Below are 13,555 nucleotides of genomic sequence, written 5' to 3'. Positions count from 1 at the left end.
GGCCTGGAGCAACGCAAAACGCTCGGGGTGTGGCCTGCGTTGGGGGCCGGGCCTGGCCCTGCACTGGGCCGGCGGGCCTGCCTCCCGGCAGTCAGCAGGAACCATGGCAAGCAGCGGGGCTCTGGGCGGTGGCGCGGCCCCACGGGCCCTGCACTCGGCACGGGCCGTGGATGTGGCCTCGGCGTCCAACTTCCAGGACTTCGAGGTGCTGCACCTGCACCTGGACCTGCGGGTCGAGTTCTCGAGCCGCACTCTGAGCGGCACGGCGACCCTGGATCTGCGCTGCCTGGTGCCCGCGGGTGCGGCCGAGCTGCGCCTAGACTCGCACCCGTGCCTGGAGGTCACCGCGGTGGCGCTGCGGCGGGGCCCGCCCAGCCCGGGACAGCCGCCCGGCCCCGATGAGCCCGTGAGCTTCCACACGCAGCCCTTTGCGCGCTACGGCTGCGCTCTGTGCCTGTGCTTCCCGCAGCCCCGGCCCGCGGGCGAGCGCTTCCAGGTGCTGCTCACCTACGGCGTCCGTGAGGGGCCCGCGGTGAGTGCTCAGATGTCTCCCAGGTGTCCCCGGCGGAGGGAGAGGAGTAGATCCCCATCACCCGTCCCCCAAGGCCTGGAGCCCCAGTGCACTGCACGCCCTTCTCCTCCCGGCGATTGCAGTGACCTGGCCAGATTGTTCCTCATTCTCAGTTCCTCCCAGGACGCCGCGTGTCTAGTTTCCATTTCTGCTAGAGGAGGGAACCTTGTCCTGCGCGGCTTTGTGCATAATCTTAACTTTTTATCAGTTGTTGGATTTAATGTTCCAGGACGTTGGGGTCCAAGTCCAGTCGATTTCTGCTTTATGGTGGCAGGTGAATTAGCCCCGAGGCCGACTGGGGCCTTTGTTCCGTGTGTCCTTCCTGCCACCGTCCACGACAACTCTGAACCCAGATGGTGACATTTGTTTGCTTCTGGGTAGGAGACGCATCTCAGTAAAAGTCAGAGCTGCAGTCCAAGTGCTGGAGGCTCCGTAGTAGCGTGGCCTTCTCACCGCCGGCTGGCCCCTAAGACTCACGGTGGGGGCCCATAGTGGCAATCAGAGGGGGACAGAGGGGAAGTCACGCGGCCGAGGACTGTGAGAGCCAGAACCCCCGAGGAGGCAGACAGCTCTTTCTGAGAGTGGGTGGGCTCTGAGTTCCGTACAACATTGGTTGCCAGTGCCTGGAGTGGGTTTACCCTGTGAGCCCTTCGCCTTTTGCTCTCAGAACTGACTCAAAGCACAGTCGTTTCCATCTTCCTTCACCTGGGTAGTGAATGAACTTTACGACACAGCTCGTTCTAAAAATGAAATCCCAAAGCAAGGCAAACTGACCTCCCTGGCAAAGGGAAAGCCCAGGGCCTCCCCGCCCTCCCCAAAGCGATAGCATCACTTTCGGGAACGTGTTTGGTTTCTCTTTTATATTCTGCTCCTGGTTTCTGGCAGGAACCAGAAATTAAACAGGAGAGCTAGAAAAAGTAAGCCCTCCATGGATTTACCTACTGAAAGTGCCACCTGAAATTATGTATCAAAACAAAACACCGGTAGCTTTTGCTTCAGGCAGAAGGGCAGAGACCCATGCTCCCATGCTCTGCTCCACACCTCGCAAAGGGCTGCCCTTGGTGTCCGGGGGGTCTCATGGGCAGACTTGCGTTTGTTTATTCCTTCTTGCCACCGTCTGCCAGGGCCCCCATGCAACCACCGGGCCGGGCCTCTCCTGGATGCCAGCCTCTTTCTCTAGCATGCAGGCTGCCTGCTCCTTCATTGCCTTTTCTTTGTGTCATTGAAGAACACACCAGCAAAGACGAAGAGTGAGGCGTTAGGGCCAGCGTTTGGTAGGGTGTGCCAGGGCCCAGTCGGTGTGCCTGAGCGGGGGCTTCAGTGAGTTGTCTCTGCCGGTTCCCACCGGGTGCTTGGCCTTAGCTCGTGGGGTCAACTCCTTCCATGTTTTCATTAATAGGATTTATTTACTTTTTTTAAAAGACAAAACAGTTTAGATAAACAGAAAAATCGAGCAGATGTAGTTTCCACATACCCCTAACCCCCTCCTTGCAGTTTTGCCTCTGAGCTTTTTGCAAGTATGATACATTTGGTGCGATCGGTGCGCCAGTACTGACACGTTATTACTAGCTGGAGGCTGCAGCTGTCTCAGATCCTACCTGTTACTTAGTGTCTGTCTCGGCCCTAGGAGCCTGCCCAGAATGCCATAGTGCATTGTGCTGCCCTGTCTCCTTAGGCTGCGCTTGCTGGTGACAGTTTCCCAGACTTCCCTGGTTTTGGTGGCCGTGACAGCCTTAAGGCGCATTGGTCATGTGTATGGTAGGGCACCCCTCTCTGGGGATCTGCCTGGTGTTTTTCTCATGGCTGGACTGGGGGTGTGGGTTTTGGTTTTAGAAAACAGACTACTTTTTAGAGCAGTTGTAGGTTTACAACAAAACTGAGTAGAAGGTTCATAAGGTAGAGGCCTTTTTGTCCCATCATATGGAGGGAGCGTGGTGTGCACGTGGCCGGTGACTGTTTGGTGCTGACCCGGTCACCTGGTGGAAGGAGGGCCGTCTGGTTTTTCTGCTCTGATCTTGCTCACCTGCCCCTCTTTCCACCTCTGCTGGACTCTGCAAGGAGGTGCACCGAAATTTTCACATACACTAAAACAAAAAGTCAAGCAGAGAAAAACCCAGCATCCCCACGTGGTGTCCTGAGGTCCCCAGGGCCTGCGTGCCCAGAGCCCCTCAGGAACCCTGCCCAGGCAGTCACCCAGCTCCACTGTGACCACCCCCACTTCCCTCCATGCCTTTCTGCGTGGAGCCGCCCAGAATGGCCTCTCCCTTCCTCTCCTGGCTCCAAATCCTGCTCCCTTTGGAGGCATAATCCCAAAGTTTTGCTTTCCCTATGAATTTCCTGGAATTCAGCCCTTTCGTGAACTCTGGACGGCATTTAGTGCTGATACGTCCTCCTCCCCTCCACAGTTATCTGTGTCTGTGTTATTCGAGAACTTAATTTTGCTGTGACCATTCCGATTGATCTGCCCCGGGGGAAGGGCTACCGGGAAACAAGGAGGATGTTGGCCAGTGCCTAGGGCTTGAGATGCATTTGTTTTGAGAGGGCAGGCGCCTTCAGAATGGAGAACACACAGGAACCACAGGCTCCTCCCACTCAGGTCCTGCTTTTCTGTGTCTTCGCTCTCAAGTTCAAGTACAGCTGCTTTGGTTTTCGTCATTTGATGAGAAATACTAGGGAGGAAGACAGGGTCACAGGGTCAGAGGCCAGGTCTGCGGTGGGGAGGGGCAGACCTGTGAGGTGTGTGCCCTGGGAAGTGGACGCCACACCTGGGCATGCAGGAGAGGCTGGCCCAGCAGAGCCAGGCAGGGGGCAGACATCGTGGGGGTGACACTGACCCTGAGACTCCCGGCCCGCCCCTCCTCCCAGCTGGGGCTGAGCTGGCACAAAGGGTGGGCTCTGAAGTGTCTGTGCCATAGGTCTGCTGGCTGGCCCCCGAGCAGACCGCGGGGAAGGAGAAGCCCTTCATGTACACGCAGGGGCAGGCGGTGCTGAACCGGGCCTTCTTCCCCTGCTTCGACACGCCCGCCGTCAAGTGCACCTACTCGGCCTTGGTCCAGGTAAGGGGGCGCGGGTGCCTGCCCTGGGGACCGAAAGCGTTACTTTCGGTTGGTGAGTGGTGACATCCGTCCAGGAAAAATTCCTCTGTCTGTGAAAACGTCTTCTGGCCCCAGCCGGGTGGCTCCATTGGTTGGAGCATCGTCCTGTACACTGAAAGGTTGAGGGTTCGAACCCTGAGCGGGGCGTGAAGGGGGTGGGGGAAGGGCAGCCGATCGATGCTTCCCTCTCACGTTAATGTTCCTCTCTGTTCCTCCCTTCCTCTCTTCTCTAAAACTAATGAACTTGTGCTCGGGTGAGGATCGAAACAGCAGATACGTAACAAATAAGTAACTGCGAAAGCCCATCCGTTCGGCACAGGTTTGGATTCTTACAGCCTTTGGGGCCCAGGTGGACTGGGGTCACTGCTGTCACCAGGCAGGTCGCTGGTCCTGCTGCGGCGCTCCAAGCTCAGGAGCAGCCCAGTCTCCCAGCAAAGCCTCCTCCACGCTCTCTGCCACCAGGTGCCGGAAGGCTTCACGGCGGTGATGAGTGCAGACACCTGGGAGGCACGGGGGCCTGACCGGTTCTTCTTCCGCATGAGCCAGCCCATCCCCTGCTACCTCATCGCTCTGGCCATCGGAGACCTGGCCTCCGCAGAGGTGGGACCCAGGTAGGAGACAAGGCCCCTTGGGCAGGGTTGGCGTGACCCCTGTGGCAAGGAGGCCTCTGAGCCTGGCAGTGCCAGGTGGAGTGTGGGTGTGGGTGCCGCGCCGGGCGCCTGCGTCAACTGGAGGCTGGGCTCAGTCTGCGGTCTGCTCCCTTCTCCCCTCCGTCCAGTCCCAGTGCTATGTCTGCCACAGGATCGCTGGCCCCATGGGTCCCAGCTGCTGCCTCTGGCTGCCTGAGGGTGGGGCGCAGGCACAGGTCTGAGGACTGGTCTTCACCAGCGCCTGTGTGTTCTGAGTTCCCTTCTAGCAGCTGCATTCACCTCCTCATCTCTGCCCCGAGTCTCCCCTTTTCTCCAGCACTTGATTCCTGGAGTATACGTCCTTGACCTCGGTGCTTCCCTCTAGAGAGGAGAGTGCCCAGGGAACAGAACCTGTGGGGCAGAGACCTGGGGACAGTGAGCTGGTGCAGGGAGACCAGTGAGGGTTTTGTGAGTTTCTGGAGATCGTGGCTGGGGCTGGGTTTTTCCTGGCTGCCCCGCGGCCTGCTGGCCCAGCCTCTTCCCGGCCTAGGGGTCACAGGTTGGACAGCAGCCCTCAGATACTGCCACTGGCTCTGTCACTGGCCCTTTACCTGGCTTTTTATCTCTGGCCCTGCTTCCCTTTCCTGGAGGAGGTGGGGTCCCGGGCAGGACTAGCTGCCCTCTCAGGCCTCAGCTGGGCACATAGCAACACCAGGGTCCCAGGTCTTCCCTCCGGGGTCTGCAGATGTGCACTCAGGGCCGCTAGAGTCCTTTCTGTCTCCGTCTCACTCTCCTTAAGCTGCGCTGGGCTTGGCTGTTCGGTCCATTTTCCACCCAAACCCCTTGCTCCACGCGGACGACCCAGTCTCCTCTCTGCCGAGCATTTGTCACCTGTCAGATGGGTGACGGCGGCCCGGCCTGTTCCCTGGAGACCCTGGTGAGGGTGCGGGTCTGTGCAGAGCCCCGAGCCTTCGCCTGCCGCAGCCCCTACCTCAGGCGGCTGTTCCTCTTGGCCCTGACCTGCTCCCGTCCCAGTGCCTTTCAATGGAAAGCAGACCCACGCTGGAGCCAAGTCCTCCATGGCCTCTGTCACGGCCTCTTGTTCCCACTTCTGGCCCTGTGGCCGGTTTCTCATAGGAGCTGAAGTTCACCCTGGTCCCCGCATCCACCCTGCCGGCTGTCCTTGGGTGGGGACCGGCCTTCCATCTCCTGGCCATACTGTCTGTTTGTCTGGCTCCAACGTGAGACCGAGGCCGGTTTTCTCTGGGCCCATCCCCGGCCGGCCCTGAGCCGCTTCCTCTGTGTGCCTGTGCCCAGGAGCCGGGTGTGGGCCGAGCCGTGCCTGATCGAGGCTGCCAGGCAGGAGTACAACGGCGTGGTCGAGGAGTTCCTGGCCGCGGGAGAGAAACTTTTCGGACCCTATGTTTGGGGAAGGTGCGGCACATGTCTCCCCTTCCATCCCCCGGAGCCACGCTCTGCCATCCCGGGGGCGGGGGGGGGGGGGGGGCGGAGGCAGGAGCCAGAGCGGGTCCCCCAGCGCTGAGAAGGGGACCCAGTGACAGTTCCAGTAGTAAGAACGGCCCAGTGGTTGCGGGTTGGGAGGTCAGGACCTTCGCCGAGTCGTCTCCGGTTGCTGGAAGCTGCCTCCCGCCAGGTCTCCTTTGGCGTCTTCAGACTCTAGACTCCTTAGAGAAACGGCTCCCTTAGGTCTCTGTGACCACCAGTGGCCACCGGTGCTGGTTGGAAGCAGAACAGGGAGCAGGTTTGGGGTCATCAGCTGCCCGTCCAGTGTCCGCGTCTCCGGGTGGGGAGTGAGGAGGGAGGCGGGGTCTGCCCCTGCCGGCCTGCGACCCCCGCCATCCCCAGGTATGACGTGCTCTTCATGCCGCCGTCCTTCCCGTTCGGAGGGATGGAGAACCCGTGTCTGACCTTCGTCACGCCCTGCCTGCTGGCCGGGGACCGCTCGCTGGCGGACGTCATCATCCACGAGATCGCGCACAGCTGGTTCGGGAACCTGGTCACCAACGCCAACTGGAGCGAGTTCTGGCTCAACGAAGGCTTCACCATGTATGCCCAGAGGAGGATCTCCACCGTCCTGTTTGGTGAGCCGCCCGCGGGGCCTCCCGGGGCTGCGGGGTCCTCGGGGCCTGCAGGGAGGAGGCTTCGACGCTGGGGGGCGTCTCGGAAGTAGCTGCGGCCTGGTGAGCCCCGCTGGGCTGCAGCCACAGCTGCCACTCTGGGGAGAGGCCCGTGGCTGTTCATGCGGGAGGCTGGTTCACTCCTGAGGGAGCCTGTGTGGTCAGGGTCGCCGCCCGCCCCCCGTCCCTGCATGCGTACAGTGCAGCTTCGCCCCAGCACGTCCAGGAGAACGCACCGTCAGCAGCCTCGCAGTAGCCCGTTGTGTGGGATGGCTGTTCTGACTGGGAGGAGGACACTGCGCCGGCCACGGAGCAGGCATGGCGGGCCCTCGAATTGCGCCCGAGTGCAGCTTAAAACACTTTCTCTGCGGCCTCATTGCAGAAACCCCCATGGGCCAGATGCTTTAAAAGACAGCGTGTCTTATTTTCTTGTTTCTCTGGTCTAAGTCAGTTTGGGCGTGTGTGGGAAGGCGGAGGAGGCGGTTTCCAGTAATCTCTGTGTTCAGAGACGACTGGTGGGACCTTGCACGGGTTTCTGCGCTGAGTCCATAGGAGGCCTTCCAGCCGCCTCTTTTCAGCTGCACCCGAGAAAGCTCTTCCTGCGCCGTTGGACGCCCTCTGGCGGCGGCGGCGTAGATGGGAGTTGCGTAGTTGGTTCCCTCCCCGCGGTCAGAGAGGTGGTTTCGGGCCCCAGTGAACACGTACCCGGAAAGGTGAACCCCTAGAACCACAACTGCCGCGTCCCAGCGTCCTACGGGTGCGTTCTCAGCCCGTGGCCAGGCACCCTGCAGGCACCTGCGGTCACCCCGCTGCGCGGGCGGGAACCAAGGCTGGGAGGGGCTAGGAACGTGTCCAGGTCGTCCCCTGCCGTCCGCCCTTCCCGCAGTCACTTCTAGAGCCTGAGGGAGACAGGGAAACCTTAGAAAAGTTTGGGATGACAGTTTCTCTTGTCTGGCGGGAACAGTCAGGTGAAAATACTGTTTCCATAGGAGATCGGATTACTGTCTCTGAAAATAAAGATGCGTTGGTAGGGGAAGGCGCAGGTCAGAGGACAAGGGGTGGTTCCCCAGCTGGAGCTGCTGGTGGGCGACCCAGAGCTGCGGGAAGCTGGAGGGTTCCCAGACGTCTGCCGTCCTTCTTCGGGTGGCCACCAGGGGGCGTCGCTGTGGGGACGGCAGACTTGAGGTGCTGACCATTCTCCGGGCCTCTGGTTTCCCTTCTGCCCAGGGGCTGCCTACACCTGCTTGGAAGCAGCCACGGGGCGGGCGCTGCTCCGCCAGCACATGGACGTCAGCGGCGAGGAAAACCCCCTCAACAAGCTGCGCGTGAAGATTGAACCAGGTGCGGAGGCACCTCTGGGTGACACCCCGCCCCCCAAGTGTGCAGCGGTCGGTGGGCTCTGAGGACACCCCCTGGGGTGGAGCCGAGCCGACCGGCTCTGTGTGTATCTCCGGGAACCAGCCCGCCGCTCCAGGCTCCTGGACTGGGTGTGAGCCTCACCGAGCGGGGACAGGCATGAGCACCACGGCGGCTGGTGGCTTGCCCAGGCCCTGGGCTTTTCTTGAGTCTGAATCCCCTCAGCTGCACGTGGGACTGATCCTGGCCCCACAGAAGCTGAAGTTCACAGTCCCCGGTGCTGTGCACTCTGAGGGCAAACTTCTTGTGAACGGGGACATGTTTGAGGCTAGAGCATTATAGGGTGGCCTGTGTCCTGGGAGGGGCAGGTTGCGGGGCTGGTGGCCACAGCCTGGGGAGGTGGAGCCCATGCCCATGCCTGGCTCTGGAGTGAGCAGCGGGAAGGCTGGCGTCGTGGTCCTCCTGCCCGGTCCCCTTGGGGGGGGGTCCCGAGGGAGCCCAGGGTCGGCCCAGCGTCCGGCCTGCAGTCCATGGGGCAGCTGTGCCGACCCCTCTGGTTACCCAGTGAGTCTGGGCCTGAGGACCATCACGGAGGTGACCGGCGTCTGCTCCGCTGCCAGGCGTGGACCCAGACGACACCTACAATGAGACCCCCTACGAGAAAGGCTTCTGCTTTGTCTCCTACCTGGCCCACCTGGTGGGCGACCAGGATCAGTTTGATGCATTTCTCAAGGTATCGGTGCCCAGACAGGGGAGAGAAGGGGCAGGTGGGGGCAGGCGGGCGCCGGCGCAGGGCGAGGGGTTGGAGGAGGCCCGAGCAGCAGGGTGAGGGGTTGGAGGAGGCCCGAGCAGCTGAGAAGACCTCCCTCCGTGCAGGCCTACGTCAGCAAGTTCAAGTTCCAGAGTATTTTGGCAGACGACCTCCTGGACTTCTACCTGGAGTATTTCCCTGAGCTGAAGCAAAGGAGGGTGGACTCCATTCCTGGTGAGCAGAGGGGTGGGCCCACAGGCTGGAAGGGCTGCTGGGGGTCGTGGCCTCCAAGGCCCTGAGCAGGTGGCTCTTGGGAGCATACCGAGGGCCCAGGCTCCGAGCCACAGAACAATGCCGCCCCCTCCTCCCTCCTGGTCTTCCTTGAACCGGGATCCTAGACTCACCCCCTGGCTCGGCCCTGGAGCCCAGGCAGGCACAGAGTCACCTCGTGCAGTCTCCTGAGCAAAGAGAAGCCCCAGCCCCAACCAGGGGAGTGGAGACCACCCACCCCGCCACAGATGAGTGCCTGCTGGACACGGCCCCCTTCATGCCGCAGGCCCTGAGTCATCCTTCGTGGGTTTGGTCCCACTCTCGGCTCAAGGGCCCCCGTTTCAAGGCCGTGAGCCTCTGTAGCTGGTTCAGTGAATAATGACTGTGAATAGTAATGTCTGCCCTGGCCGCCCGCTAGCTCCTGGTGTGTGTTAGTGTGGCTCCTCTTCCCCAGTCTCCATGCCAGTGGAGCAGAGGTGCCGAGAGGCGAGGCCCCAGACCACAGGCGGTGGATGGTGGAGCCCAGAGACGGTGGATGGAGTCTCAGCCCCGGGCTGTGGCCACACCTGCCCACGTGGCAGAGACAGCTCGGGACAACCCGGAGCAGGCAGCGCTCAGTAGAGACGGGGCACTGCCCTCTGACTGCCCTCTGACCTGGTCGTCAGCACAGGACCCCTGGCGCTTGGTGCCGGGCACGGGGCTGGAGGGAACCAGCAGGGAAAGCGTGTGGGGTATGACGCTGAGGTTCTGACGGTGTCTTTCCTCCAGGGTTCGAGTTTGATCGATGGCTGAACACCCCGGGCTGGCCCCCGTACCTCCCAGACCTGTCCGCCGGGGACTCACTCATGAAGCCGGCGGACGAGCTGGCCCAGCTGTGGGCAGCCAAGGAGCCGGACATGGAGGCCATCAGGGCTGTGGACATCTCCGCCTGGAAGACCTACCAGCTGGTGTACTTCCTGGACAAACTCCTGCAGAAGTCCCCTCTGCCGCCTGGTGAGAGAATGTGGTGGCTTCTCCCGCGAGGCGAATGGAGGCTCCTGGGTGTGCAGCTCTGTGTGGGGCCGGAGGGACTCGGAGGGAGAAGTGGGGACACTTGGCCTGGGTGATGGCCGGGGGTCCGGGAGGGCAGCTGGTGGACACGATGCCTCACGGGGGACAGAGGTCACGCACATCGGGGGTTGCCTAGGGGACGGGGTCGCGAGCCGGTGTTCATCCAGGCCTCGGGCCCTGCGTCTGCTGATCCTGCCCGCTCTGTGGGGTGGGCGCCGTCACTCTCATCCCTGGGCACAGACGGGAGACAGCCGGAGAGCCGCCCCTCTGGTGGGTGAGGCCCTGAGCAACCCGTGCTGCTGCCGCCCAGCCGGGCTCGTGGGTGCCCAGCTGCCTCACGGAGCGGTGACGCTGCAGAGACTCGGGCCGTGGGCACACTGGGGCGGGGTCCCGGGTTCATCTGCCATACCCCGAAGGAAAGCAGGGAGCTGCGGAGGGGCTGGGGCGCTATCTGCCGAGGGGCGTTTGCTGGCGGAGCCCCGGGGATCCAGGCCATGGTGACGACAGGTCATCGTCACCGTCTCGGAGCAGCGGGTGGGTAGGGCGAGTGCTGAAGTCACCGACACCCTGAAGGTGCTCCCAGTGCCCGGGTTGACACGCGTCCCGGGATGGGGACCCACACTCGGCCGGCAACGTCACCGATAGCCGTCTCTGTACCAGACCAACCTGGGGGGCCGGGGGGCACTGCGTAAGGCATGAACGCCTAATCTCTGGGCTGCACGCCCGAAGGCAGGGAGTGGGCGTCAGCTGTCCTTGAAAAATGACCAGCCGGGCAGCCCGACAGCCACCTCCTCTCCCAGGGAACGTGAAGACTCTGGGAGCGACGTACCCAAGGGTCTCCGGTGCCTGCAACGCGGAGCTGCGGCTGCGCTGGGGCCAGATCGTCCTGAAGAACGACTACCAGGAGGACTTCTGGAAAGTGAAGGACTTCCTGCAGAGCCAGGTGGGCGTCCCTCTGCGTCCCCAGGCCCCGCGGGCCCTCAGCTCGCTTGGGGCCCTGTGGGCGAGCTGGGCCTCGCTCCCGTCTCTGCAGCAGAGGGCGGGCGAAGTGGGGCCGTGCTGCCCTGGGCGGCAGGAGCCAGTCGGAGCTTGCCCCAAATGGGAAGGGGTGGCGCGGGCACTGGCCTCGGAGTGAGACCAGAGGGCAGGATGGAGTGACTGTGAGGTCATAGAGCCCACTCCCCGGGAAGTGTGTGCCTTGGGGAGGTTCTGACAGCTGCTGCATCTCCGGTCATCTTGAGGAGCTGCCCTGCTGGGGACAGGCCAGGGCCCCCAGGGGACATGCTCCACCCCAGAGCAGGGTAGGGGGTTCTGGGGGTGGAGCCATGCTTGGTCCCCCAGCCCTGTGGTGGCAGCCGCGCCCTGGCTTGCAGGTCCCAGACCGCGGAGGCTCTGCCAAGCCTCTGGGTTTCAGGGACTGGGGGGCTCGCACAGGTGCACACTGGGGCCCCACGCTGGCTTCTGTGCGGCGGCAGTCAGACCTCCGTGCCCTGGGCGTGGCACTAAGCCTCCACTGTGTGCGGACGCATGGTGACCACCACCTGGGGCCTTCCCAGCAGCCTGTTCTGTTGGGCGTGTGCCCCTGTCCTGCCCTGGGTTGGAGGACCTCTGGGCACCTGCCTACCACCCCCGGGACGGTCCCGGCTGGGGGCTGGACGGTCCCCGACAGGCTGCATGGGCCACGCGTGTCTCTTGCAGGGGAAGCAGAAGTACACCCTCCCACTGTACCACGCGATGATGGCCGGCAGCCCGGCGGCCCGGGCCCTCGCAGAGGAGACCTTCGCGGCCACCACCGCCCAGCTGCACAGCAATGTCGTCCGCTACGTCCAGCAGATCCTGGCGCCCGCGGGCAGCTAGAGGCTCGTCCACAGCACAGCCTCTGCCTCTCCACATGGCACAGGCTCTTGGGATACTCGGCCGCGTGCCGGCACTGCACTCCCCTCCCCAAGCTTGTGTCCCTCAGGGGTCTGCCCCCCGTGTGGTGTCTGTGACTCCTGGGGACCCTCTGGGCCCGAGGGCTGGGACCCCCCACCCTGGCCCTCAGTCCCGGCTCCGTGGGGCAGGGCCACCCTGCTCCCCTCTGGGGCGTCAGGGACAGGTGCGGGGTCCTTTGGTTTTTCCCGCTGAGTCTTGAAGGGCGGTGCCAACGGCTACGCTTGGGCAGTTCTCAGGTCTCATCTCTGTTTTAATAAATCTTTGTACCTGGAAAGTGTGTGACTTGTGGATTGAGTGACGGCTTCTTCCCCTGGGTGGCCCCTGCGCACGTGAGCTGGGACGGTCATGGCACCCAGAGCATGAGCATCCCCTGCCCTTCGAGTGCTCCTGGCTGCGGGGGGCACAGGCCCCGCCCCCACCGGCACCATTACCCCCTCGTCCTCTCCAGGGCTGAGTGTGAGTGTGCGCTCCATCCCTGTCTCTGGAACGCTCTCCCAGGCCCGGGCCTCGCCGGGCCTCGCCTGCCTCGGAACCAGGACACCAGGACGCCTGGGGGTGCAGGAGCCGGGAGTCCGTCCACAGCAGGGCTCCCAGTTACCTCCTGGCTTCAGCGAGGGGGTCTGAGCCGCTCACAAGCCCGCTGTGAGGAAAATTAGGGGCAACTGGAATAGCATAATCAATAAAATGTGTGTATATATATATATTTTTAATTTTTATTGTTATTCAATTACAGTTGTATGCCTTTTCTCCCCATCCCTCCACCCCACCCCAGCTGAACCCACCTCCCTCCCCCATAATGTGTATATATTTTTAAAGATTTTATTTTTTAGAGGGGAAGGGAGGAGAAAGAGAGAAACGTCTATGTGTGGTTGTCTCTTACGTGCCCCCCATTGGGGACTTGGCCCGTAGCCCAGGCACGTGCCCTGAGTGGGAATCAAACTGGCGACCCTTTGGTTCACAGGCCGGCACTCAACCTGTGAGCCACGCCAGCCAGGGCCAATACATATATTTAGAAAAACACATCTAAATACATGTAAGTTGCCTTTCTCACGCACAGGGCGCCTTGGGCTCGCGCCCGCTCTGTCCCTTGCTGCAGAGCTGGCCTTGGCCTTGGCCACTGGCACAGGCCTGCTGGCCGGGGAAGCACACAGCCCGGCGTGGCACAGACTGTTTTCACTCAGCGCAAGCCAGCGAATAGTGTGCCCTCGTGGCAGGCCAGCGAGTGTCTCTGTCCCCGTACGCAGCTTCATCAGAGGCGAGGGGCCTGGGTCTCCTCAGGGCAGTGAGCAGCAGGTGGGCTCCTCCAGGGCTCTCTGGGTGCCTCCCCGCTCCCCAACGGGCATCCCACCTGTTGGCCTGAGAGGGTGGCTCTTCGTTGGTGTGAACCCTCTGGTATCAGGGAGCCCCGTCACAACAGGTCACAGAAGCTCTGCCTCCCACAGCCACTCTGAGTCCTGGCTTCTGGAGCCACAGCGGGACATTCGGGAGGTGTCTCCTGCCCCCAGCAAGTTGGCCACCCCCAATCTTCTGGCTGTGCCTGCCCTGTCAGGGCTGGGGACCATGCTCTAGACAGACCCTGACCCCAAAGGAGGCTGTGCCCTGTGCTGCCCCCACCCCATAGCTCCTCTGGCCCAGTCCTGGGAGCCTCTCCCCCCGACCTGCCCTGCGAGGCACTGACCGACCTCCAACCCCGTCTCCCACGCAGCTTCGGACACGGGCTGGTGAGGCACAAATGCTCAGAGGCCAGGTGCCAGCCCGTC

At 62.5% G+C, this 13,555-nt stretch overlaps 1 protein-coding gene across 1 annotated transcript; it reads left to right on the top strand.

Annotated features, from left to right (window-relative positions):
• The first annotated feature begins 51 nt into the window (after nt 1–51).
• On the top strand, nt 52–12,072 carry RNPEP (arginyl aminopeptidase). Its single transcript, XM_045184467.3, has 11 exons — nt 52–532; nt 3,487–3,627; nt 4,129–4,277; nt 5,613–5,729; nt 6,162–6,397; nt 7,661–7,774; nt 8,410–8,522; nt 8,666–8,774; nt 9,579–9,803; nt 10,661–10,803; nt 11,559–12,072. The coding sequence occupies exons 1-11, from the start codon at nt 104–106 to the stop codon at nt 11,715–11,717; spliced, it is 1,935 nt and encodes a 644-aa protein (XP_045040402.2). The 5' UTR covers nt 52–103; the 3' UTR covers nt 11,718–12,072.
• The last annotated feature ends 1,483 nt before the right edge of the window (nt 12,073–13,555 follow it).

The sequence above is a fragment of the Desmodus rotundus genome, chromosome 10, assembly GCF_022682495.2.
Source record: "Desmodus rotundus isolate HL8 chromosome 10, HLdesRot8A.1, whole genome shotgun sequence".
NCBI lineage: Eukaryota > Metazoa > Chordata > Mammalia > Chiroptera > Phyllostomidae > Desmodus > Desmodus rotundus.
This window is presented reverse-complemented; position numbering and strand designations above follow the sequence as displayed.

Bases quoted from the DNA above. Each gene is read 5' to 3' on its own strand.
- RNPEP (XM_045184467.3), top strand. From the start codon at position 104: ATGGCAAGCAGCGGGGCTCTGGGCGGTGGCGCGGCCCCACGGGCCCTG. The intron at 8,523-8,665 runs GTATCGGTGCCC...CCCTCCGTGCAG, and splicing joins AGTTTGATGCATTTCTCAAG to GCCTACGTCAGCAAGTTCAA. The intron at 9,804-10,660 runs GTGAGAGAATGT...CTCCTCTCCCAG, and splicing joins GAAGTCCCCTCTGCCGCCTG to GGAACGTGAAGACTCTGGGA.